Genomic DNA, 26,679 nt, shown 5'->3' with positions numbered 1-26,679 from the left:
GTGAGAGGTTGGAAGCTGTGGTTTTAAGAAGCGCCAAAATCCAATCATATGTGCTCGTACACTCTAAAAAATAAAGCTGCTACAAAAGGTTATTTGAGCGATGCCACAGGATAACCACTTTTGGTTTCATAAAGATTTCTTTTCGTAAAAGAGATGTGACCTTTACATCAACAAAGAACCTTTTGCAACAAGAGGAAGTGTTTCGGGTCTTTTCAGGGTTCTTCCCACTCGTACATCTCTATGATAAACATGATTATTTAAGGAACCAAAAGTGGTTCTTTAGTGGCATCACTCAAAAAACAAATATGTAGCACCTGTTTAAGAGTGTATGCTGAGTGAGAGACACCACCCAACATCTGTGTGCACAGAAATCAGAAAATCTCTTACTGATTCAGTAAAGGACAGTGCAGTTTATTATTGAATGAGGAATGTTAGAATATTATATGAAACTGGTGGCAACCATAAACACCTGTGTATGTGTGTGTAGCGATCAGTCAGGATAGTAGGCAGAAAAAGGAAGGTGGACATTATGAGCTACTTTACATCAAGAAAAAAAAGTTAGTTGCTAATGAGTTGACAATAATGATAATAATAATACTCACCAAAGCCACGAGTGTCCTGCTCTCTGTTCATACGGCAGCATCAGTGTGTTATTTTGTTAGGTTCACAAGTAAAGGTAGTGTCACAAGTAAAGTGGAACAATGGCTTGATGATATGCTGGTAGTGAGTGTCAGTATTGTGACATGTTAGGCTGATAATGTACAGTGCTTTTGAATAGGCATGTTTTGTCTCACTATCCATATGACATCTATCAGTGTGTTATTTTATTAGGTGACAAAAGCATACTACTATCATGAAGTAAAGAAAGTTAACAGTGATGCTGTTGGTTAGCATAATCAATATTGTGCAATTTATGTGTGGGAGCATACTGGAAAAAAATCTCTTTATGAGTGTGTTGGCCAATGTATCTAAAATTAAAGGTTCTAGATGACACAACATTGCAGTAAGAAGTGCAAAAAGCTAAAAACCTCAGCTTTCAGGGGGACTTTTATGTCCTCACCCATGTCAACATCAAATATCTTGTCTTATATGAAGCTTTATTAGGTTTATGATTCCTGAGATTTTTATACAGTCACTAAATGTGTACAGATAAATACAGCAGTCTCCAGACTGAATGGGTCAAGCAGGCAGTGATATGTAGTGGTGTATTGCTCTGACATGGACCTGGTCTATAGATAAAGGTGGTCCTGGATAAAGGATTGTGTAGTTATTTTAACATAGAAAACAAAAACCCTGTAAATAATCAAACTAAACACTAAACACAATATTTCCAGGAAATAGAAAATATTTCATAACATAAAAAGTGCTTAGTGTAGCCTAAGCAAATGTTTGAGCATCTTACAAATTCAGCCTTTACAATATTTTAAGCTGAAACTGGACCTATAGCCAGTTGGCTAAAGCTAGGCAGGCTCAGGTAATGACCTAGATACTGGGGACAAGCAAGTGGGTTGGGTAATCTAGCGATGGGTCTCAGGATCATAAACAGTTGACATCTTGCTTGCTTTGGCCACTGGGTCAATGTGAAATAGGAAAGAGAAAAGAAACGTTTTTTACATACTTGGTTGTTGACATAGATACAGTTGTTGTTACATACATTGTTACATAGACAGATTGCATTGAGAGCCCCTCAATGGACCAGCTTGTAAGAAGCTCCTGGTTGCCAATGTCAGAATTTGTCTTTGGGATGAGCTTCTTGAAAAAGAAGGCAATGGATATATATGATATATATGATAATGACAATAAATGATTTTCTTTTAAATAATTGCAAATAATTATAGACAAACATGGGACAAATTTCTTGTCCAAACTTGCAAACCTGACATAAAATAATGAACATAAAGTCACAGTTTGTGAGTTAGAGTATCCCTTCCTTTCAATGTTTTGAAGTGCTCAATCAGTAGAACTATGAGGGCCACTGTAACTAGAGCAGAGATCACCATTCGGATCACACACTCAACTTGAAAGTTGAATTGAAAGTCACCTGAAAGAGAAAGAGAATTAGCAGTGATTATTTAGACTTCGCCTGAAATGGGCTCCTATTTACTAATGAGAGTTTGTCAAGTCTTATAGACCTTCTTAACATTACATTCAACCTAAACATGAATGGCAGCACACATAAACCTGGTCTCCTGGCAGACCTAGTCATTGATTTCTTTGACTCTCACAGGAACAACACCACCAAAACTACCAACACCACGGTAGTGACTCATTATTTATTTCAAGCAAGACCTGGAGAAATGAATGCAATGGCTTCCACCTTTTACCAATTACAGAGTAATTGAGTATCATGAAAAGACATGCTCTATTCATGATTTGGTAGACTAAGAAACCATAACAACAACTAATTACTCACTGTCCTCCAAACCGATACAACTGGCTTAGCAAGTGCTGCAAGAGTGAGCTAGTGTCAACAGTGCAGAGCACGTGATAAAAACTACCTTGAAATGTTGACCTAAAGATCTTTAGGTCAGCTTGGTTTTTAAATAAAACTTGCATGTTTACACCCTTTGTCCTATAAGCTTTTGCCAGCATCAACACATATATGGGGAGAAAATTGACTGTATGTATATTATTATATATACTTTGTCGTCTTACCAGCTTCATGTGAGCAGATCTCAATAATGTTGAGTTTGGTGGAGAGGTTGCTGACAGGATTGGCGGCCACACATCTATAGATGTCCTGTTCTTCATTGTTCACCTCCAGAGGAAGAGTGAGTTTAGAACTATGATCACTAACTTGGCTCAGTAACTCTTTGCCTTTAAACCAAGACAGATTCATTTCTTTCTGATGGTCCACAGAGCACAGCACTGAACACCTGGATCCAGATGCTGATGGATCATGAACTAGGTTCCTTGTAATGTGCGGAGAGGGCACCATGCCTTAAAAGAAAAAGACACTGTTTAAAATCATGTGAACCATCATCTAATGAATGATGTATGCTAAAGATTAATGTATTAAGATTATATAAGTATAAGATTATATTATATTGTATAAGATTAATTCCATTTTAAACACAGTTTAATTTAGTACAAATTGTAATATTCAAGTGTGTCAGAAACAACTGTAAATAACTCTTAAATGGACATCTTTCTGCAGATCTAGGAATGGAAACTGATCCTGAGGAAAACACAGCATGGCTGCACAGCATAAGAGGTTCTCATTTCCAGATATTTGCTAAGTTGTTGCTACCTGGTCAATATGGTGAACCCGTTGCTAGGTAGCTGCTATGTGGTTGCTATGGTGTTGCAAAGTGGAGGCTACAAAATTAAATTATATTACTTTTGAAATGACCCCAAAAACACTATTTGGTTGCTAGATGGTTGCTATGGTGTTGCTAAGTGGATGCATTGTTTTGCCATTTTAAAGAAAAAGAAAAATTACTTTTGAAATAACTGCATTTACACACCATAGACATTAAGGCTGAAATTCCATTCCGACGATCTTCCAGTAATGATCTGTAATGTATAAACTCCAGAATCTTCTCTGCTGATGTTTCTGATGGTTACAGATCCACTGCTTCTGTTCAGCTGCAGTCTGTCTTTAAATCTGTCAGTGTAATACTGTGTAATAGTCTCTCCATAACTGACTAGACTGTTCACTATCTTTATATCTGCATTATTAGGTTGAAAGAACCATAGAATCTGAGCATCACTCTGAACTCCAGTTAATCCAGTATGGATGGTTACAGTGTTTCCCTCCAGCTCCTGCAGTCTAACAGCCTCTTCTCCAGCTGTGAACAGCAGACCTGAAACAACACAAGCAGTTCAGACCTCCCATACATAATACATTATAAATCGAGTTTTATAAATTATAAGTGCTGCTTTATGCTACAGTGGTGTCCATCGAGGCTTTATACTGGATTTCCTTCTCTTTCTCTTTATACTTAGTCCCTTAGTGATGATTTATCCTCTTATAGTTTTTTATTGAACTAATATTTTCTGTGTCACCTTATGCACCTTATTTTGCACCACAAAATATCTGACTCTGACAATTCTTTACAAATGGCAGGCCACCACTTAAAACTGAAGCCAGCACACAACGCATTGGTGTACTTCTGATTATTATTCTTAGCTCATGTTGAAATATTTGACTTGCTCTTGCAGGTTTTTCCTTTACAACATCTTGAGGATTTGGCATTATCTCTCTAGGTAGGCCACCCAGGTGCCTGTTGAGTCTCTTGGTACCTTCTACATGTGTGTTGAGGTTGGGAAGAAGTTAAATATCTCCTCAATCATGTAAAAAACATGTTAAATGTTATTCATGTTAGCAAACATGAATATATAAGCCTTTACTCATTTACCAATACTAATAAATAGCATAAAACCCTTGAAAAGCCTATAGTCTGCCAGTGGGCTGGAAGTGTTATTACAAACTTCCATTACCAAAGAATAGTCCCACCAGTTTCTACAGAAGTCCCTGTAGTTACTGAGTAATACTCCTTAGTGTGTATTTGGCTTATGAGTGTTGAGGGGTTAATAGCCCACATTGCTAAATCATCTTTTTTCAGTTCAAACTCACAAGCCAAATAATAAAAAAACAACCGTTACTATTTACTTTTAGCACCTTTTATATTATGCATTTTTCACATCCAAAAAAGAGGATGGGAAAAAGAAGATGTACGATCACCACATCATTACAGAAAAAGATGAGCACACAGTATTTACTTACACATCCTCTTTTTGGGAAAGTTGTTTTTGTTCAGTTGAGAACTGAAAGAGCAAATTTATACTCAACTCATTATTTTTACATCAAAATGTCTTTAAAATGTTTCCACCCAATCCTTACTAAAAAGAGCATTTCTTTCGGTGCTCATATTGGTGTGGAATCCATGACTTACCCACATAAAGAAAAATGATTAAAATATTATAAATTACAGATTGTGTCTAATTGTGTTAAATATCTGAGGTGAGCTACTAATCGTCAAGAATAACCATTAAGATGGAGGATCCATTTCTCTTACTGTTCATTAACATCTCTGTTTAATCCTAAATTAAATTAAATTTGGAAAAATCTGTACATTTTTCTTTAATCAGTGGAGTTCAAACCAGTGTCCATTTTGTACAACTGTCCCATTCTCTCAGCTAAATTCTCTTCAGTATGCTACTATTAAGTGGTTATAGGCCTCTCAGTCCATTTCTAGATATACTAAAGCTGCTCACCTGTGGTGAAGATGTGATAATAGAGCAAAGCTCTCCTGCTGGAATCCATTCCTTGTTGAGGAGTTGAGAAATGTTTGGGAGTTTCTGTACCAGACAGCTACTCCTGTGCGCTCACTCTCTTCTACTTCCACTGGTTGTTACAGAAGTGCATGTGTGTGTGGAGGGACTGGACTAGCATATTCTAAAAACACTGAATGCCTAAAGTGGAAGTGAAGCTCTAATCAAGGCAAAGTGGGCCTGGAGAGAACATGAATGACATTTTTTCCTAGTATTGCTTTTAAACTCTTAATAAGAGTAGCTTGTCAAATACTGCAAGTCTCCTCACAGTTCTTCACAATATAATCATGTGCCTGATTTTCTATCCTGATCACGTCAAGGGTATGTGTTTCTCTACTGTAGTGGCTCAGTGGGAAGAGGGCTGGGATATTGGTCACAGGGTTGTGGGTTTGCTACCTGGGTTTGCTAACCTGCCACTGTTGGACCCTCAAGCATGGCTCTTAACTCGAATGCTCCTGGCTTTGGAAGCTAGGATATGCAAAGAGAAGAATGTCTTAAGTATAAAGGCATGTTCTTGTTCTTTTTACCACAGGGTCTTGCCCCAAAGCTTTTAACCCCATAGAAACCAGTTAATTTTGATACAAGTCTAATTTTCTAAAAGGCTACACTATGGAGTGTAGCTCCTAATTCCACAGTACATCATCCCATTGAAAGCCACATTTACTAGTGTCTGTAATCTTGAAGCTGTATGAGATCTTTTGTATGGTCTGATACAATCCCAATTGGCTGATCTCACTTGTGGACCATCTTGTAAGACACATGCTTGTAAGCATTTGTGACCATAAGGCACATGGAAGGTTTTAGGTTTCCAGCAGGACATGATTTACTATGCATGGGCCAGTCATATTCAGTTCTGCACTCAGGTCAACAGCATCCATTTGGCAAATGCAGTGTGCTTGGGAATACTCTTGTTGACAAAACATTACACAGCGCTGTGATCAGAGTAGCACAATTCCCCTTCAGTGGTTTCAGATAATGTAATTTAACCTAGTCTTTGCTCTTTGTTCTGGATACTGAATATATATTTCAACTGTAATAATCAGAATGAAAAAGTCTTATTATCTGGGTAGTAAGTGTTTACTTACTCAGTAAAACACTAATATTAGAATAAAAAAAAAAACAATAATACAATACAAAAGAAAATACTACTAATCTAATAAACTAATACAAATAACCAACACAATGTTATAACAAAAGTCATGTTTTTACGCCACCAATTTTTATTAAAAACATCTCCAAAGCTCTCCTCATGGGAGTCTAGTATTATTACTGCTGCTGATTGAACACATCCAGGCTGTGCTGTCTAGACTGGGGTGTCCAGGAGAAACCTAGAACCAAGCTTTGTTCTTCAGACTAGCTCATAAGATCTCAAGTACTTTCTTCAGAATGAGAAGTTCTTGTTCCTTTTCACTGCATTTATTCTTACCTGCATCTAATGGGATGTTCTAATGGGATCTGTATTTTTTACAGTAAAAACACTTATTGCTGAGAGGAATACTTTTAAATATTATATATACAGTGTTTAATGTGTGTACTGACACAGATTGATTCAGTTCCCATATTATTTATAGAAATAAAGATTAATTAAACAAATGTAGTCTGTTTATTGATTAATTTCATAATCTATTTTTAATGTACGACAATATAACACTACACAGATGCAGCCTGCTGTTGGAGAAGTTGGATCCTAGTGGTTAACATGATCAGTGCATTTAACACTAATTTTCATTTATCACTGTGTTTAAATATTTTTTATACACACCAAAAATAACAGTATAATAAAACATGCTCCAGGACTTGGTGAAAAAATGTGTAATTAATTACAGATCATTTTCATACTCTAATGAAAGCCCCTGGCTCATCGTTATGGGTTCTGCTATGCGGTGACGCTTTCTATGCAGCCCGCCATCTGAAACTGTTCTGGATGTGAAGTGAGAAAGCAGGACAGCTACAGTGGCCAGGACCATCACAGCGGAGAGCACTAATCGGACCATGAGCTCAACCGAGCCACAACAGTGGACACTGGATTGGCCTGAGAGAGAGAGAGAGAGAGAGAGAGAGAGAGAGAGAGAGAGAGAGAGAGAGAGAGAGGTTTAACATGCCTTTCACACAGGTTTGGGCATTCTTAAGCCTATGGTGGTTGTGGAATAGATTAAGCAGGCTAACATTAGTTAACAAACACAGTTCTAATCTCAGAATTTAAAAAAACATGTGGCCGGGAAAAAAAAAACAACTAAATGATTTGACCTCAACCAATTCTGGCAAGAAAAGTGGTCAAATATCCAACCAGAACTCTGCCAGAAGCTTGTGGATGGCTACCAAAAGTGTATGGTCAAGGTGTGACTATTAGTTGTGCTGTGGGTAGTATTTTGATTGTTTGCTGATTTCTAAACCTTTCTAAACCCAATTCTACTTGTTTTTGTTTTACTTCACACTAACTGTAAAGACAACCATGTAATATTTACTCACTATAGACCTTAACTCTGAATCTCCAGACAGAGATAATTTCAGTAATGATCTGTAATGTATAAACTCCAGAATCTTCTCTGCTGATGTTTCTGATGGTTAAAGATCCACTGAGTCTGTCCAGCTGCAGTCTGTCTCTGAATCGGTCACTGGTATACTCTGTGTTAGCTTCTCCTTTAAAGGCCAGACTGATCACTATGAGTACATCTGCATCCTCAAGTCCATAGTACCACAATATCTGAGCATGGCTCTGAACTCCAGTTAATCCAGTATGGATGGTTACAGTGTTTCCCTCCAGCTCCTGCAATCTAACAGCCTCTTCTCCAGCTATGAGCAGCAGACCTGAAATGAAACAAGTAGTTCAGTCTCTCAATCTCACTCACAGAGGTGTTTCATGGTGGAGAAATCCAACAATGTTTAATGTCTCTGCTTAAGAGACCATTACTGTGGCACTGTTATTAAAAAGTAGACTATAGTAAGATACATCATCCTTTTCTCAATCTTTTCAGGCCTGCATATTAACTAACAGACTCTAACGGTTATGTATCTCATATTAATAGTTCCTAGTTCTTGGTCAGTTTAAAGCTTTAATATATTTTAATATTAAAAAATTAAAAGTCTTTATTCTTGTTTTGTTTTGTTACACTTTTTACATGAAACTACAAACTACTTATGGTATTATTTCCTAAGAAGGAATTAGGGGTTAACAATATGCCCACTGTCAGTGGCAACATACAGCAGGGGCCCAAAAAATGCATAAACTAGAGTTGTGGATCCCAGTGTTACATATTTTCTTGAGGTCCACCTGTGGTCAATGTTAGTAGGACAGTTAGGTTTGTGCGTGAGGGGCAGTGTAGAGGAGAACAAGCGCAGGAGGAGTGCAAGGTGAGCTTGGAGGGCCGTGGGTCTGAGTCACCAGACCTTACTGTTCAGCCTTCCAAGCCCATGGTTGAGGTGCTGTGGTCTTAATTTAGTGAAACAATGATGAAGGAAGGGGCTCTGGGCCCTATATATGTAACACTAATTATTAGGTTCAGGATTTCTTAGCACTTGTTTGGTCAAAATCCATCTCCGGAGCATCTAATAGAACAGGTAATTTATTTTCTGACAAACACAAACATGATCCTGACAGTTTACCTCCATGTTTTTAAGTAAGTTACAAGTGAGAATCCGATCATGGAAAATATGACATGCTTTGTGCTTTCCATCGATAAATGTTTTACTTCTGCTTAAGTGTCTTTGGGAATAAAGGGCGTCTTCCTCATTTCTCCCTCAGCTTCTTTTTTTTCTCATTTAATTTCATTCTGCTCTGTTGCTTCAGCTCTTGGCCTACTGTGCTGTTGCTCACATTTCTTGAAAATAAAGGGTTCTTTGAGTGACGCCATAAAAGAAGCAGAAATTATATTAATTACGTAGATTTTGTGTGAAGAACCTTTAAAAAGGTATAAAGAAGATTAAATGTGAAGGTTCTTTTTCCTCACATCTCTTTTACCAAATGGTTCTTCTACTGTTCTTGGTGTTTTCGCATTTTATTTTAGAACAAAAAGGTCAGAAAAATCAAAGAATAGACTGTGAATGTTTCAGTGATGATCTGTAATGTATAAACTCCAGAATCTTCTCTGCTGATGTTTCTGATGGTTTTAAAATCCTGATGATTAAAGATCCACTGCTTCTGTCCAGCTGCAGTCTGTCTCTGAATTTGTCACTGTCTTATTCTGTATGAATCACTTCTTTAAGGACTAGACTGATCACTATGTTAATGTCTTTATTATTAGGCTGAAATATAAAGGTTATTTTTCCTTACATCTCTTATACCAAATGGTTCTTGTACTGTTCTTTGTGTTTTCGCATTTTATTTTAGAACAAAAAGGTCTGAAAAATCAAAGAATAGCACCAACCGAACTTGTTCCTATGCTGATAGATGCTCAGGACCTTCCAATGCAGTTAAATAAGATGTTTCTGATGGTTAAAGATCCACTGCTTCTGTCCAGCTGCAGTCTGTCTCTGAATCTGTCTCTGTTATAGTCTGTATTAATCTCTCCTCTAAAGACCAGACTGATCACTATGTTAATGTCTTTATTATTAGGTTGAAAGAACCACAGTATGTGAGCATCACTCTAAACTCCAGTTAATCCAGTATGGATGGTTACAGTGTTTCCCTCCAACTCCTGCAGAATAACAGCTTCTTCTCCAACTGTGAACAGCAGACCTGAAACAGCACATGTAGTTCAGCTTCTCACTGATGCTCACATAAATATTCCAGGAACATTATTATAGAATTTAATAAAGTAATTTGGCATTTGCTACATAAATTGGTAGTCTAACGGCTCAACCAGAGAGGTAATAGGAATTCTAGTAGTAGTTCACCGAAAAGCAGAGCTGAAAGGACTGGGAGCAGACAGAGCCAAACAGGAAAAAAATTTAATTATACTGCAGTGGTTGCACTTAGTGGTGGCTAAGAGGAGGTAAATTTTCCCAAAAAACAGGTAACAAAAACAAAAAACAACAACAAGTAACTACTGTCAACCAAGCGGGAAGAAAACGGCAGGAAAAAGAACAAAGACACCAGGGGGATGCTGGCCAGGCCAAGATAAAGGGAAAATGGAGAACGAAACAGAACTGATTTCCCAAACAAGATGAACAAATAAAAGAGAATAAGGAAAAATATGAGAAAGAGGAGAAACAGAAACACTGAAGAAGAGGTTTCCTTAAGACATAGGGAAAACAGAAAGAGAGAAAGATGGGGAGGATACTGATTTCCTCCCACAGAAGAAAATAAACTGGAGAACCTTAAAGGGAAATAACTTGATAATGTTTTGGAGACTTGAGTCTCAAGAGGAGTAAAAGCTGAGAGAGCACAAAACCCAACCCTCAACCTTTACCAGCTGTAGTCTTGGCCCAAACTAGAGTCAAAGACACAGCAATTTGTGTCTGTGTCTCTCCCTTTACAAAGCCCTTTGCCCAGGTGTTGATCGTTGGGCTTGATTGGCTCCAGAAGCCACTCGTTGCCTCCCTCTGGTGGCCAGAGGTGGCCTAATCCTGGAGCCAGCCCTTACAGGTAGCTATAGTTATTTGATCTTTTTAATTGTCCTTGTAGTTGAGAATGGTTTTCAGCTGCTTAGTCGGTCTATGAACTATGTCTGCTGAAAAACTTAAAATGAAGGATGAAAAAAAACCCAAAGCAAAGCTTGTCTGCTGGAGTCCATCCCTTATAAATGCTGAGGAGTTAAGAGGGTCTCTGTGCTGCTGTGTGGGCTCCTATTCTCTCACTCAGTAGACCTGTGTAACACACTTTATCTATTGTCACCTTTCTTAAAGGAAATGACTCAACTCAGAGTGAGTCACTGTGTTTTGAGAGGTTTTCTTCTGAAACCCAGTTGCTCAATTGTAGCTGAAGCTGTTAATGACGTGAATGTTTTTGCCAAATCCAGGATTTAGGGTCATTTATCTGCATACTGCTCTAAAGCTCATTATTTAATAATATTTTGTGTGTAATAATAATTTTGTCATTTGTGCAAAATTAGCATTAGTTAGCCACTATCATTTGCTAACTTGAATGTAGCCTAAGCGTCACGTAAATAAACACAAAGGGCTGCATATTACCACTCATTTCAGGTACTTGTGAACATTGATTGAGTTAGTGAAGTTAACTAACTAGCTAAAGTTATCCATAATTCTGATTATTCATTAGAGGAGTAAAAGTTCAGGTTTCCACTTCAATTTAATTCAGTTTACTCAAATGTGTGGATCGTGGGCCATGTGGGTTCCAGGTAGGTATAGGCTGTATGTACATCTGTTGTTATTTGGACCAACTTGGGCTTCCTAAATGGGCCTCATCATTACAGCCCTCCTTAATCTCACATGCACCCTATCAAGACCCCATGTGCAATGTACAACACAGAATTTTTAACCCCACCTGGCCGAATCTCTAACCCTGGTGGACATCCATATGTGGTGCCAACATGGAACCTGTGGACAAAACCTTCTGGTTCCCAGTTGGGCTACACACACAGAAATATGATCTTGACCGTTTGGAGTACCTCTGTGTTTTCAAAAAGCTACAAGTGAGAAATCGATGACATGAGTATTTTCCAAAAATAAATGTTTTACTTCTGCTTAAATGTCTTTGTGAAGACTTGTCTTCCCCATTTCTTAGAATTTCCCAGTTTTGGTAAAAAAGATATATATGTGTGGAAATGTTTCTTCTATGTGTGGAAATGTTCTTTTGAGTTTTAGCATTTTATGTTAGATCAAAAAGGTCTGAAAAATCAAAGAATACCGAACTTGAACAGCAACCGACCTTGTTCCTATGCTGATAGATGCTCAGGACAGTTTTTGTTACCAGTTATAGTTATTTGATCTCTTTGATCTTCCTTTTACTCAAGAATGGTTCTAGGTTACTCAGTCTGATTGTGGATACCAGAAAAAGCTCACCTGTGCTGTAGATGAGAAAACAGAGCAAAGATCTCCTTCTGCAATCCATTCCTTATAAATGATCAGGAGTTTAGGGGTCTCTCTGCTGCTCTGTTAGGTCCTGTTCTCTCACTCGGCAGACGAGTGCAACTCTCACTCTTATCCACTGTCGCCCTTCTTAAAGGGAATTAGTGACTCATCTATGTGTTCTGAGAAGTAATAACTTTCTAAACACAGTTCCTAAATTGTAGCTGAAGCTGTCATATATTAATGACCTATGTTAATGCAAACCTATGCAAATTAGTATTGAAAAGCTCCTTATCTGGGCTAACTATACAATATAAAATAATAACATAATAAAAACAAAAGATAAGCAAATAAATGAGAAATTAACACACACCATAACTAATACAAATAATATTCATATAGAAAGTCACGGTTTACATCACCATGTTTGTTAAAAGGTTCTCCTTACAGATTCTAGTATCTAGTATAGTACTTATCCAACACCTGGATTGGTAAATCAGTGCTTAATGATGGTAAATCAGGTGAGCTGCTGATGGAGTTGAAACCAAGCTTTGTTCTTTAGACTAGCTCCCAAGATCTCAAGTACTTTCTTCAGAATGGGAAGTTCTTGTTCCTTTTTACTTTATTTATGTTTACATGCAACTGTTCTAGTGGGATCTGAAAGTTTTACAATAAAAACTCTCTAACTGCTGAAAGGAATACTTTAAATATATATATATATATATATATATATATATATATATATATATATATATATATACAGTGTTTAATGTGCGCACTGACACAGATACATTCATATAATCACATAATATTTATAAAAATATAGATTAAAACAGCTCCAGAGTCTGCTTCTATAACTATTGCGTAATGGAAAAAAAACAACAATATACTGACACAAAATATAATGGTAATGCCTGCTGTTGAAGAATATGACTACTGGTCAACAAGATTATTGCATTTAACACTAATTTTCATTTATTAGTCTTAAATACTTATAACCGTATAATAAAACATGCTCCAGGTCTGTGCAATTGATCTGATTGATGATGTCTGAAATCTGTAGATGAATTTCGATGTTATATTTACAGATCAATTTCATACTAGTCTATGGCTCGTCTTTATGGGTTCTGCTATGACTCTTTCAGTGCAGCCCTCTATCTGAAACTGTTTTGGATGTGAAGTGAGAAAGCATGACAGCCACAGTAGCCAAGACCATCACAGCGGAGAGCACCAATCGGACCATAAACTCAAGTGAGCCACAACAGTGGACACTGGACTGGCCTAAGAGAGAGAGAGAGAGAGAGAGAGAGAGAGAGAAAGAGAGAGAGAGAGATAGAGAGAGAGAGATGGATGGATGGATATTTTAGAAAACAAATTCTTGAATGTAAAAAAATATGATCAATATTCAGTTTTTTTCAAGTATATTTTTCATCACAATGTTTATATGAGTTCTACACATCTCATTTACAAAATGGATATGCAGATAAAACTGGATTATCCCATACAAAAATCTGATACATAGCCATATATTGTCATATATCATTAAGGATTGGGTATACATTTTCAAATACAAGTGGAAATATATGGTGTATATATACTTTTATATAAGTATCATATATTGGACACATATGCATAAAATATGGACAGTCCATATATATACCTTTGATTGGTAAGTAAAATACATATTAGTGTAACATGTCACCCAGTGAGGGGTTCAAACTCAGGCCGAGATTTGCTAGAATCTAAAGGCAGAGCAGTTGAATTGAATACTCAAATTTTAAAAGAAGAATGAGTAATTGCGGCGTTAAAAGAGGAACTAGAAATAATTAAATCCTTGTTGTCAAACAATGCATGGGATGTATGGAAAATCCAAAGAAATCATATTTAAAATTATATTTTTAAATATCAAAGTAAAATGATAATTTATCAAAAAGAAATTGAAATATAGCTTATTAGTGAATTTTTCTTTTTTGTGAAACAAAGAACTTGACAGGCTTTAGTAGTATACAGAGAATAATGAGTGGGAGCATGAGAACTCTCAATCCGCTAGCCTTACAGACTGTTTCTCTTGGCTCATGTGGAGAAATAGACCCAGCAACATGAGCCTCTATCTAAGCTCTTGAATAGTCCTTCTCCCAGGTGTAGGCTTTATTGGCTCTCTGGTGGTAGTAGGTGGAATTTGCCTGGAGCCAGTCTTTACAATATACACATATATGTAGGAAAAAATACATAAATATAAATTATAAAATTATATGAATAAATTTATATGTATGTGTGTATCTCCATTTTTGCACTTTTTTCACCTTTGACCTAATGTGAATCTGGCAGTTCTTTACATTGTGTCCGAGTTTCATAATTAGTGGACCAATAGAAATGCTCGAAATGAGTGAGAATTATAACAATTAACTTACCAGAGTTAAAATCACAGAGCTCTGCAATGTTGAGCTGGGTTGTTTGGTGGCTGACTGGATTAGCAGACTCACAGGTGTAAGTGTAGCTGTTTGGGAAGGTTCTATTCAGAGGAAGATGAAGACGTTCACTGGAATCTGATCTACTGATGCTGGAGATTCTCTCTTTCTCTTCATACCAGGACAAAGTCACATCCTCCCCCTTCTCCACAGAACACACAGGAGAACACGATTCACTGCGATTTCCTGAGCGGAAATGTCTTATGACTGGTTTTGATACTGGAGCTATAAAAAAATCTATAGAAGAAATATTGTTTGTTAACCACAAACAGTACAAACATCCAACACTACAGCAGAACAAAATGCTAATGTGCTGGTAATATAGACAGAAATTGGCCCTGGTTTAGCTGTGCTGCAGTTACTGCATGTTTTAGCTGTATGATAAATCGCTATGGCTTGTTTGGAGGAGTACAGGAGAAGCATTGAAACTCAAGAGCACTGTTTGAACTGTTAAGCATGGTGGTGGTAGCATTATTCTCTGGGGATGTGTTGCCAGCTTGTCTCAGCTTATCCAGAACTGTGTAAAAGTGTGTCATTTGCACAATTCCTGACTGTTAGGGAAGCCCAGGAGCAGAAAATATCAATTCTTGCATATCGCAGCTTTAAATCTACCACTGAAATGAACATTTAGCCCATGACCACACTAATTCTTCCTTTACCATAAACAGTGACAATAAAGTACTTGGTTGAGATCTCATCACTGCTGATCAGCACTTTATAACGTCCAGAGTGTGTGGATGTGATGTTGCTGATGGTCAGAGATCCAGTCAGTGTGTCCAGCAGCAGTCTGTCTCTGAATCGTGGATCAAAATGTGTGAGGTTGTCTCTGCCAAATAGCACAGCTATGCAAGCGTCTGTAGCTCCAAATGTCCACTGTATTACAAAATCACTCTGTATCCCAGACAAGTCATTTGTCAGAGTCACAGACGATCCCTCTGTAACTTCTACTCTTTCCACATTGTCACTCACAGCTGCTTCCAAAACTGTAAAACAGACATTTGGAGTAAATGTTTTGCACGAACTCCCCAGGTGTATGAGTGTACAGAGGCCACAGAGACCAAAGAGGAAATGACCAGTCTAGGTTTGACCTAATTACGCACCAGATTTTGACCTCCTTTTTCCTTCAGCTAAACTGTTTTATGGTTACAATTAGTACTGCTGACTTCCTACTAAAGTTTTATAACCACAGCACAGAGAGCACTTCTGCTTTGCTGAAATCTCTCACTAAGTTTCATATTTACTGTTTATCACAGTTACTGCCACTTTTCACATTTTATTATATTCATATAATCAATAAACATGTACATATTTATTTTCTCTTTTTGTTTATTATTTTTTTTATTTTTATAGTGTTTAATCTCACACAAATGGTTGCCACTGTAACAACTGCAGTTTCCCTTTTGGGATTAATAAAGTATTTCTGATGATTCATTAACACCATTGACAGGTGACGATTATCTCGTTACACCACTTTTACAAGCGTCGAACTGTGGTGGTCACCACAACATTAGGCAGGTCTTGTTCATGGTATGCAATGGTCAGTACCTACCACAGGTGCTCTAAGGAAGGACAAATGGGGATTCAGTGACAGGGTCATGAACACCTTCAGAAGCTATACACAATATTAGGCAGGTGGTTTTAATGTTATGACTGATTGCTGTATCGTATATTTATCTCTGTATTAACAAAATATATTTAAACATGTCTTAATAAAATGTATTAATTGACAAATTATTGTTATGAAAGTTATATGAAATTTGTCACTTCCTCTTTTTTTTTACCAAAGCAAAAAATAAAGTGAATTAAATTGGCAAAATAGATGATTGCCTCTAATAGATAATAATAAAGTTATTGAGTATTGATGGGTTACGTCTATTGCCACTAATTTAATTTCCATGTTTGAGTAGTACTGAGAGTACTTTACTTTTAAATCCTTTATAATAAATAGCTTTTTGCTGGACAGACAGATCTAAACCACCACACTATGTATAGTAAATAATAATAATAATAATAATAATAATAATAATAAACAATCTAAACTGCTGATTTCATGTACAGCTCACCGACCTGTCACCTCCAGAAGTTCTCTGATGACTCAGCGATCGTCGGCCTCATATCCAATGAGGAGGACAGCGAGTACAGAGAACTTATTCAGGACTTTGTGGACTGGTGTCTGCAGAACCATCTGCAGATAAACGCTGGAAAAACCAAAGAACTGGTGGTGGATTTCCGCAGGTGCAGACACCCCTCTCCATCAGTGAACATCCGCGGTATGAACATCGAGAGTGTGGACTCTTATAAATACCTGGGTGTTCATCTGAACAACAAACTGGACTGGTCAGTCAACACTGCAGCTCTCTACAAGAAAGGCCAGAGCAGACTCTACCTGCTGAGGAGATTGAGGTCCTTTGGAGTGCAGGGAGCGCTCCTGAGGACGTTCTTCGACACAGTGGTGGCATCTGCCATCTTTTATGGAGTGGTCTGCTGGGGCAGTAGCATCTCGACGGCAGATAAGAAGAGACTGGACAAACTTATAAAGAGGGCCGGCTCTGTCCTGGGGTGCTTCTTAGACCCAGTGCAGGTGGTGGGAGACAGGAGGATGACAACCAAGCTGGCATCCATGCTGGAGAACAGCTCCCACCCCATGCATGAGACTCTAGCAGCACTGGGCAGCTCCTTTAGCGACAGGCTGCTTCACCCCAAGTGTGTGAAGGAGCGGTATCGCAGGTCATTCCTTCCTGCTGCCGTCAGACTGCACAACCAGCACTGCTCCCAGCGGACCACATACACACACACTTAACCACATACACACACACTTAACTACACACACATGTTCATGTTCAGGGTATACTATGTGCAATATCCCACCCCCATGTACAATTAAGAGTCTTTTACTGTAAATAATATTGTTTATTGCTTTTTTAAATTCTTATCTATATTGTGTGTATATAGTGTAAATTATTTATTTATCTAAATTTTTGTAACTGAGTGTCCTGCTATCCCTTTCTGCTGTTACACTGTGAATTTCCCCACTGCGGGACTAATAAAGGACTATCTTATCTTATCTTATCTTAAAAAATAAAAACCTTACCTGCAACGCAGAAGAAAACCCAGACAGAACCGGCCATGCTAGAAGGCTAACAGCTGCCCAAAGACCTACTTTGAGCTCTGAATGTCTGTACTGTGTATTGTGAAGGAACCCAGCAGAGCTTAACTCTACAAAAAAAAAAAAAAAAAACTATGGCAATTGCAGGCATGAATAAGGAAGAAGTGCCCTATGACTGAAAGTCCAGTCAGAAAGTCCAGCAGATGGCAGCATAGTCTTATTTCTTCAATTCAATCACAGAACACACTTTGATTACTGTTCCTTACTACAGTAAAATAGTAGGTATTTTAAGGAATTAACGACTTTTTGGCAACCAAAATGACAGGCAATGTCCGAAAAAGGCATTCCATTAAAGCCAAGCTACATCCATCAAACCACAGATAAATGGACAGACCCCACCTCAGTGCAGTGGTCCAATAGAGCTGCAGTTTAGTTTTACCCTTAGTACTGGCTCATATGGCTCAGTTCTAGGGTCCTATAACCAATGCACTTGATGGCATAGGCATGAAGTAAACATTACAGTGAGATATAAGAACTGCATTTTTTTTTTTTTTTTCCCCAGGCTGACAGGAAGCTGGTGGTAACCCATCATGGCCTGCTACTGCGTAAGGGGTGTCTTAGCCCTTACATTTGTTGAAGTGAGGTTTAATCAAAAAGAGATACTTAATGCATAACCTCAGGGTATTTGCAAAACATATAAGTCCTGGCAAAGTCCCTGTTCTGTTTGATCTTTCCTTTACAATCAAAAGCCCCTGAAAGAATGTGATGATCTTTGAGACGGAAATTATGATTAAATCAAGAGATGGCATGATGTTTGTGACACTTGAGCAAAGTCCCCCCCTTGCCTAACAAACCACAAATGTTTCCATTCCACAACTTTGACCCTATAGCATTGCAAGAACCTGTGAAAATGGACAGGAGGTTCACAGTATGTTAGTTCTATATACTGAACTCTCATTGTTATATATATATATATATATATACATTTTTTTTTTTTTTCCCAAAACGGTGACTTTACAAGAAAAGGCCTTACCTATGAAAATGTCAAATGTTTAGTAGTGTGTAGTTTAGAGCCTTTCTATTGGTCTTTTCATCTATAATTATTTACACAGGGGTTTAACAGGGGTCACATAATAAAAAACAACTAGAAATGGACCAAAATACCAAAATAGGAATGTCTTTTATTAATATTGTTTTTGTGTCATGTCATAACAATGAAGACAAATTACATTTATGCTCCACCCTTGTATTTAAACATGTTCTGTATTTAAAGTGATACACCAAAATAGCAACAGTAGCCAGGCCCACCACAGCAGAGAGCACCAAACGGACCACAAGCTCGACTGGACCACAACAGTTCACTCTGGACAGGCCTGAGCAGGAAAAATAATATATATATATATATATATATATATATATATATATATATATATATATATATATATATATATATATATATATATATATATATATGTATAATTATAAGGGCATATAAATACTTCATATCAATAATCAGCTCTCGATCACCACAAGTACAACAAAACTGTCTTACCAGCTTGTGGGCAGACCTCTGTGATGTTGAGTTGAGATGACTGATTGCTGACTGGGTTGGCAGCTACACAGCTGTAGATGACCTTATCCTGAATGTCCTGAATCTCCAAAGGAAGGCAGAGAGGGACACTGAGGTCTGGATTACTGCTCTGTTTCAGTGTCTCTCTGCCTTTAGTCCATGACAGACTGACCTGTGGACCATTAGAAACTGAACAAAGCACTGTGCAGAGATCTGAAGTGGACGCTCTGTCTGTGCCGATGGACGTTCTTTGCAGCTGCATTGATTGATCTTCTGGAATATGAGAGGAAGCACTATGAGCCAGGCTGGTTTAAAGGGAAGTTAGACTAGCTGTTTTTTCTATATTTTAAGGACATCTTGGCCTAAATCTGGTGTTTAAATGCATTAAAATGTTGCCCTCTCTTACAGAAAAGCCAGAAATACCACAAAAAATTATTTTTCCCTTTTGATTTCTTCTGTTTTTGCATATTTGTCACAGTTGTTTCAGCTCTTGATTTTACACAAATGCAACCTGAGTAAATCCATTCATCCATCCATTCGATTAGTTCATTTAGTTGATAATAAGGATCAATTATACTAGTCTGTACCAGACCTAGAATGTACTCACCTACCTGATGTTGGCTACAAGATCTCTATCACTCCAGTGAACTGCAGTAAGAAACATTATTTACAAATGGAGCAAACAGTGGTTAACCTTCTCAGAAGAGGCTGGCCCACTGACTCATCCATAAAGTTACAAAAGAACAAGACATACTAGTATATCTATGGACCTGCAGGCCTCAATCACCTCAGATAAGGTAAAGCTTTTAGGAATATTGTGGACTATCCCCATAAATCTGGTAAAAAGGTAAGCGAGCATTCCAGAGTATGAGTGAAATACAGTCAAACATGGTGGTGGTAGTGTTGTTGTGTGGGAATGCTGAATAAAAGCCAAAAAGGCCTAAATTCCTCTACTGCAATGTGAAAGACATCTCTCCTGTTTTGCTGCTGCTGAATATTACTGATGTTTAGGGCAGTTACACTTTTACATTGGTGATATAGATATTGTCTATTCTTTTATTTTTTAACATTTTGCTTTGTCAAATTTTTGGTACTACCAATTACTCCAACTGCTCATACCTCCCCCTAGCATTAGCAATGCTCACAACACTAGCAGGGTAAAGATACACATGAAGTCAGCCACCTCCTGACAAGCTCTGAGGACAGCGTCGGGTCCCCGCACAAGCTAGCAGTCACCTATGCTGGTCAACATTACTTAAGAGTGATGAGGAGAGACAGCTCAATCTACCCACCCGGAGAGAATATGACCAATTGTGCCCTCTCTGACTCTGGCTGCTGATGGCAAAGAGGCATGGCTTGGGATTCGATCTGCGACCCCCAGGCCACAGTAGCAGCACAATAGACCACTTTGTGCCCAGACATTGTCTATTCCGGAGTCAACCAGAGAAGGATGGGTTCCCCTTTTGAGTCTTAGTTCCTCTCAAGGTTTCTTCCTCTCCTTCTGAGAGTTTTTCCTTGCCACTGTCACCCCTGGATTGCTGGATATGTGACAAATATACAAAACTAGAGGAGGGACAGGGGCACTGCCAGGGATTTTGAGCCCCATTTAAATATATCACACTGGACCCCACACCAAACAATTCTGCCAAAGACTAAAGAATTTATCCTTTTTTAGGGCCCCTAGCAGTCACAGGTTCTTATAATCGTCCTAACCCCCCATGCAGCACCCCTGAGGAAGGACACTGTATATGAAACTTATGAAAATGCATTAGGAAAATGTCAAAAAAGCTGCTTAAGGGACTTAAATTTTGGATTTTAACCAATAAACTTCCTTCATTTTCATCAGTACTAAACTGATGGTTGTGTTGCGTTAATATCTGACTGATGTTTACCTGGAGTTTGGCACTCACTGATTTCTGAGATGTTTTTGATAGTAGGTACAGAGACAGGATCTGGAGGAAAAAGATTACCATCCTTTTAATTATATTCCTAACTGGCCAAAGCTTACACCACTGTTAAATGCTACATTTAGAAAAGACTCTTGATCATAGACATAATTTTAAATTTCTAATTAAAATGAACTTCCAGTAACAAACAGATGATCTCATGAGGAAAATTACACCCATTTCTTTCTTACCATAAACAGCAACTCTGAAATCCTTTGTTAAAATCTCCAAGCTGATGATCTGAACTTTATAAACTCCAGAATCGGCCATTCTAATGTTCCTGATGGTCAGTGATCCAGTCAGCCGGTCCAACTGTAGCCTGTTTCCGAATCTTTCACCAGTAATAGTGACACTCTCCCTGTTAACCAGCTGCGCTATGATGGTGTCTGCGGTTCCAAACGTCCACAGTATTACATCACCAGTCTTTTTTCTACTCAAATTAATCAGAGTGATGGTCGATCCTTCTGCAACTTCTACAGTCTCAGCTTCATCTCTCACAACCGCTTTCACAACTGCAAAGTAGATTCGACATTTTAGATAAACACTAAGAAAGTTGAAAATCAGCTGAGCGCAAGAGTCCTCAAGACCACACAGGAAATGGCCGAACCCTTTGCTGAACTTAGCTTAGATGAATTTAGCTTTTTTTGACCATATTAAAGGAGCTAAAAGTATGACCCTCAGTCTTCTCGGTAGGCACCACTATGCTCCTCACTACATTTCAGCTCCAATCAGACCAATAGACACTGACCTTTCATTAAAGACAGGCAAATCCTTTTCACTATAGACCTTAAAATGACTTACCTACAGCGTAGACGAAAAACCAGATACAAATGGTCATACTAGAACATTGGAGGATCTAATAGAGGTCCATGATGCTGCCTGGAGTTCAAAGCTCTGATCTTCCTAGCACTCCTTCTGGTAATGTAGACACATATAAGGAGGAATGGCCTTAAGACTGAGCCATACCATCTAATCTAGTTCCAGTAGATGGCAGCAGAGTATCGATGCAGCGGACAACCTTCAATACACCTGCAGACATTTCTCCATCTTGCTGGCTTCAAAGGCCAAAATGTCAGAAGGTTTAAATGCATTGAGAAGTATTTAAGCAGATAACAGTGTGGTGTTCCAGTGGACAGTAGTAGTTACAGCTATAGCTCTCTATTGTTCAGCCTTTTTGGGCTGGTAAATCTGCTACTGTTGTTTTCTTCTCACCTTCATTTTTTTTCTCCTTCCTTTCTCTCCACCTCCTTTCTTCTCTCGCAGTACTGCATAGGCCTACCTCTTCTCATAACTGCTCACACCTTTCACACATATGCTGCAGCCCGCGCATTCTCTCCTCTTCTCTTTTTCCCCCTCTTGGATCACTCAAAAGCAAGTGAGTATGGAAGCTACCATTCTCTTTGAATTTGGAAGGAAAATGCAATGTAATGTGAGCATCAACGTTGCTATTCTATTAGTTTTGCACTTTTTTGACATTTTTGCATTTATCACCCATTTTCAGTCACTGAGTTTGCAACACTCTTGTTCACTTATTTTTGTGTGCTGTATTCCAGCTTTCCATCATTTTCCAGCTTTTCTTGCCACTTAAGTTTTCTTAGCCAAATGCTACTGTGTTCTCTTTTGTGAGCTGAGCTTTTATTTGAATGTCCACTGGCTTACTAAGCCCAAGCTTGTGCATGAGTTTGACTCAAGGTCCAGTTAAATTCAAGTGTATATGGATGTGGTTCAGCACTTTTGGAATCAACACTTTTTGGTGGTTTATGATAGAGATCAGTGTGAGGAACCTTTAAATTGGCAAAGTACTGTTCAAGTGAAGTTTTTTTTTAGACCTTTAAAAGGTTCTTCACACTCCTCAAATGTGGTTTTGAATGGAACCAACGTGGTTTCTCTATGGCATTTTTGAAAGAACTCTTTTGAGGCACCTTTATTTTAAGAGTGTAACACATATAATTCAAGTTTGTGATGTTGTGAATGTGAGGCCAAATGTGTATGTAGGCCCTCTGCTTGTAAAGATGTTTAGGGTCAATGCAAAATTGACAAAAATCCCAAAACTGAAGGAAGTTTCCAGGGATAAATCACCATTGGCACAATAGTTGAGTCAGTTAGGTCTTGTTGTGTATTTACAGGATTAGCTATTGGTCAGGACCTGCAACATGGAAACACTATATAAACCACAATGAGAATCAACTTGCTTTTAAACACTGTAAGATTTTAACTTCACTTAAAATGATGAGTAATGATGACTGCTTTTTAAATTCAAATTTGAGGCTTTATATCGGACTGGTGGTTTAATGTTGAGAGCATTAAGAAATAGACAAAACCTAATTTGCAAATATAAAGGCACCATCTACGCTGTTATGTAGAATTTGCTGCCATTAAGTGTTGTGTGTACATACTTAACAAAACATATCTGTATTTTCTGTTGCCTGTGAGTTAAATCACACCGTAAACCCTAAATCAACCTGATTTAACGCTGGCAAAATTCCTTGTGTAGTGAAGAGAATTTCTTTGTAGTTTTAGCCTCGCTTAACACTTCTGCAGAGCTGTGGTGACGTTCAGCTAAGAACAACAATGCTTTGCAACGCCTACAGGCGGGAAACAGGACCTATTAAGATTTCTCTTGTTCCTTGTGGTCTCGCCTGTTAGATTGCCCGCCAAAAGTGGGGGCTGCTCTCTGCAGGGCAGTCTGCAACCATCTGCACAGGGTGGCCGAACATATAGCTAGCTTCCTCTGCAGAGCCCAGCCACATCCTGTGTGTATGGTGAAAAGAACGATGTAGAAAAGAAGCACAAATAGCCTGAATAGCTTGAAGCATAAATACATGGCTTAAGTATATTAATACCCCAAGTACAACACAGTGATTTCAGATTAGAATTTTAAATTTGGCGTACTACAGGGGTGTGATCTGGGCCCTGACCTGTTTTTCTGTGTATTGAAACGCAGTTGCTGCAAAGGAGGTGGTTTCCTGTTGCTGCTGCTGGCAACACAAAAGGATCAAAGAGATGCAACACCTTCGTTAGTTACATCTCTCTGTTGGTCGCAGCACATGCTAACCGTTGATGTTTGCTGCTCTTTGACTTTTAAAGCTGCATAAGTCCCTTTGTTGCTGTGCACACATTCTGCGCTGGTGCTGTACCTCACCAACAGCCATTTCTACCTTTCTAACAGTCTACAAAATGTGGCTTAGTGCTAAAAAGGTTGATTAAATGACATTAATGACTGGCACTCTTCTGGCCTTCTTTTCTTCCCTTCTCAGGCATTATGAGACCACTGCTACCCCTGTATCTGAGCACGCTCTGTTTGTACCTTTCCACTGCTTTTGTTACGGGGGCTGGACAAAACACAACAGGCACGACTACAAGCAGTATACTTACAATGACGTCCAAAAACCTCATTTCAAATCTGGTCAGCACAAATGCAACTGAGAAGACATCTACTCTTACCATCACCACAGCCAGTACCATATCTCATACCTCAAAAAATGTAACAAAAAGTCACCAAGAGCCTAAACGCATTCATACAATACCCCAGACCACAACAAGGTTCACCACTCAGCAGGCCAACCAGCAGGTTGTGCCAACTAGCTCCAGCTCTAAAACAGTGGTGATCCTGCTGCTTATCTTACTGCTCTTCATAATCGCGGCCTCCATATTCAGGTGGTACCGGCGCAACCCTGACCGCCGCACCTGCCGCGGGCTGTTGGATAGTATAGTGGAGACGGCGCAGTGGGCTTGGGCCGCAGTTATGGCATGTATGCAGCGTCCTCGAAAACAGCCGGAGCAGGTGGCAGGCGAGGAGGGAGAGGAGGAGGAGGAGGAGGAGGAAGAAGAGGAGGAGGCAGTGGTGGTAGAGATGGAGATGCAAGAGGGTGTTGGAGGGGAGAAGGCGGAAAGAGACACCAAAGCAGAGGGGGGAAGAAAAGACGAGGATGATTCGAGTACGGATTCGGACGACTCGTTGGAAGACTACTCGCTCGTGGAGGACGCCAACCTGGCAGTGGAAGAGAAGCAAAAGGAGGGAGAGGGGGAGGCCAAGGCGAGCACCAAGGAAGATATGGAGGAGATGACGTCGGTTAAGCTAGATGAAGAAGAGGAGCAGGAGGAACGAGCAGAGCCAGGGGAAGGGGATGATCTTACGCCCCTGTGAAAGCTGGAGATGGGAGTCGGGAAAAGGGGTGAATAAAAGCGTTGGATGATGGAAGGGATGTGTTTAGGATTATTTTTTGTATGATAGACCAACAAGCACTCTAATCTCTAACGTGCCTTAAGTTTTTAACATGTAAAATATGGATTTTGATGGTTATTATTGTAAAGTTCTTCAAACTTTTGAGTGAAATGTTCTAAAACATTGAATAAAAATCTACTTTCTTAATAAAAGGCTGAAACAAAACTGTGTTCAGAACTTCCTTTTACTAGCATATGCACTATTTGTCCAAATGTTTGCAGACACCCCTTCTAATAAAAGCATTCAACTGCACATTCAAATCTAGTCGCTTTCAAGATGTACTGCCAATAGAGTAAGACTCTCTGGAGTAGATAAACATGAACCTATAGGCACCATGCCTAATGCCAAGTGTGGGCATTGAGCACTGAGCTGTGGAGAAGTGGGACTGTGCTATCTGGAATGATGAATGGTGCTCCATCCAATAGTTTTGTGATGAGCTGGGGAGTTGGGGAGAAGAGGTGGGGTGGTGATCATCCAACATTCTAACTTTACCTATGCTCTTGTCACTGAATGCAATAAATTCTTAGACAGTCGAGGTAGTTACTCCAACAAAAGCAGGATAGACTCTTTTTGTAATACTCTTGATTTCTAAAGAAATACTAAACAAGCTAGTGTCCCAATACTTTTGTCCATGTAATAACTGTTAATTAGTTAAAAGTATACTGTATTACTGTATTACTAATTTAATAAATAAAGGTGGTATTTGAACTTTGGGTTCTTTTAGGGATGCCATCTGAGAATCATTTTGGCAAACAAGCTCAGGGCACAAAGAACCTTTAAAAAGATAAAGAACAATGACATTGACTTCTTTAAACCTTCAAAGGGTTTTTTATACATGTATCTCTTTTACAAAAATGGTTCTTTAGGAAACCCAAACTGTTCAAAGAACCCTTTGTAGCACCTTTAAGAGTGTAGGTTGATACTAGCAGCCTGGTGTAGTAGGCCATTAGGTTAGCATGGTGAAGCTTGTAAACCTATTTCTCAACTATATCTCTTGTTCTCTTAAAGATACACAATGGATCGGCCCTCTGGATTAAGATTAAGCCTGGACTATGTTCTCCTTTAAATGAAAACCTCCATTTAAAATGCTGTTGCGCACTAGGCCGGATTCCTGTCTGGAAACAATGTGGCAATGTGTAACAGTTTAATAAAAATACACCTAAAAAAAAAAGAGGGTTTTT

At 38.6% G+C, this 26,679-nt stretch overlaps 3 protein-coding genes across 3 annotated transcripts; 1 reads left to right on the top strand and 2 right to left on the bottom strand.

The window, feature by feature from the left end:
• Window positions 1-405: 405 nt before the first annotated feature.
• Window positions 406-5,356, bottom strand: LOC140547146 (CD48 antigen-like). Its single transcript, XM_072670724.1, has 4 exons — window positions 5,221-5,356; window positions 3,468-3,806; window positions 2,656-2,940; window positions 406-2,041 (listed from the first exon to the last, which is right to left on the bottom strand). Exons 1-4 carry the CDS (start codon window positions 5,267-5,269, stop codon window positions 1,902-1,904), a joined length of 813 nt encoding a protein of 270 aa, XP_072526825.1. The 5' UTR covers window positions 5,270-5,356; the 3' UTR covers window positions 406-1,901.
• A 1,135-nt stretch (window positions 5,357-6,491) lies between these two features.
• Window positions 6,492-22,723, bottom strand: LOC140546658 (T-lymphocyte surface antigen Ly-9-like). The gene is made up of 10 exons (XM_072670043.1): window positions 22,075-22,723; window positions 21,465-21,785; window positions 21,220-21,279; window positions 19,310-19,600; window positions 15,311-15,634; window positions 14,595-14,876; window positions 13,385-13,464; window positions 11,557-11,611; window positions 7,747-8,085; window positions 6,492-7,309 (listed from the first exon to the last, which is right to left on the bottom strand). The coding sequence occupies exons 1-10, from the start codon at window positions 22,109-22,111 to the stop codon at window positions 7,098-7,100; spliced, it is 2,001 nt and encodes a 666-aa protein (XP_072526144.1). The 5' UTR covers window positions 22,112-22,723; the 3' UTR covers window positions 6,492-7,097.
• On the top strand, window positions 22,546-25,663 carry LOC140547145 (uncharacterized). The gene is made up of 2 exons (XM_072670723.1): window positions 22,546-22,648; window positions 24,531-25,663. Exon 2 carries the CDS (start codon window positions 24,536-24,538, stop codon window positions 25,418-25,420), a length of 885 nt encoding a protein of 294 aa, XP_072526824.1. The 5' UTR covers window positions 22,546-22,648; window positions 24,531-24,535; the 3' UTR covers window positions 25,421-25,663.
• The last annotated feature ends 1,016 nt before the right edge of the window (window positions 25,664-26,679 follow it).

This window comes from Salminus brasiliensis, chromosome 24, assembly GCF_030463535.1.
Source record: "Salminus brasiliensis chromosome 24, fSalBra1.hap2, whole genome shotgun sequence".
Classification (NCBI taxonomy): Eukaryota; Metazoa; Chordata; class Actinopteri; order Characiformes; family Bryconidae; genus Salminus; species Salminus brasiliensis.
This window is presented reverse-complemented; position numbering and strand designations above follow the sequence as displayed.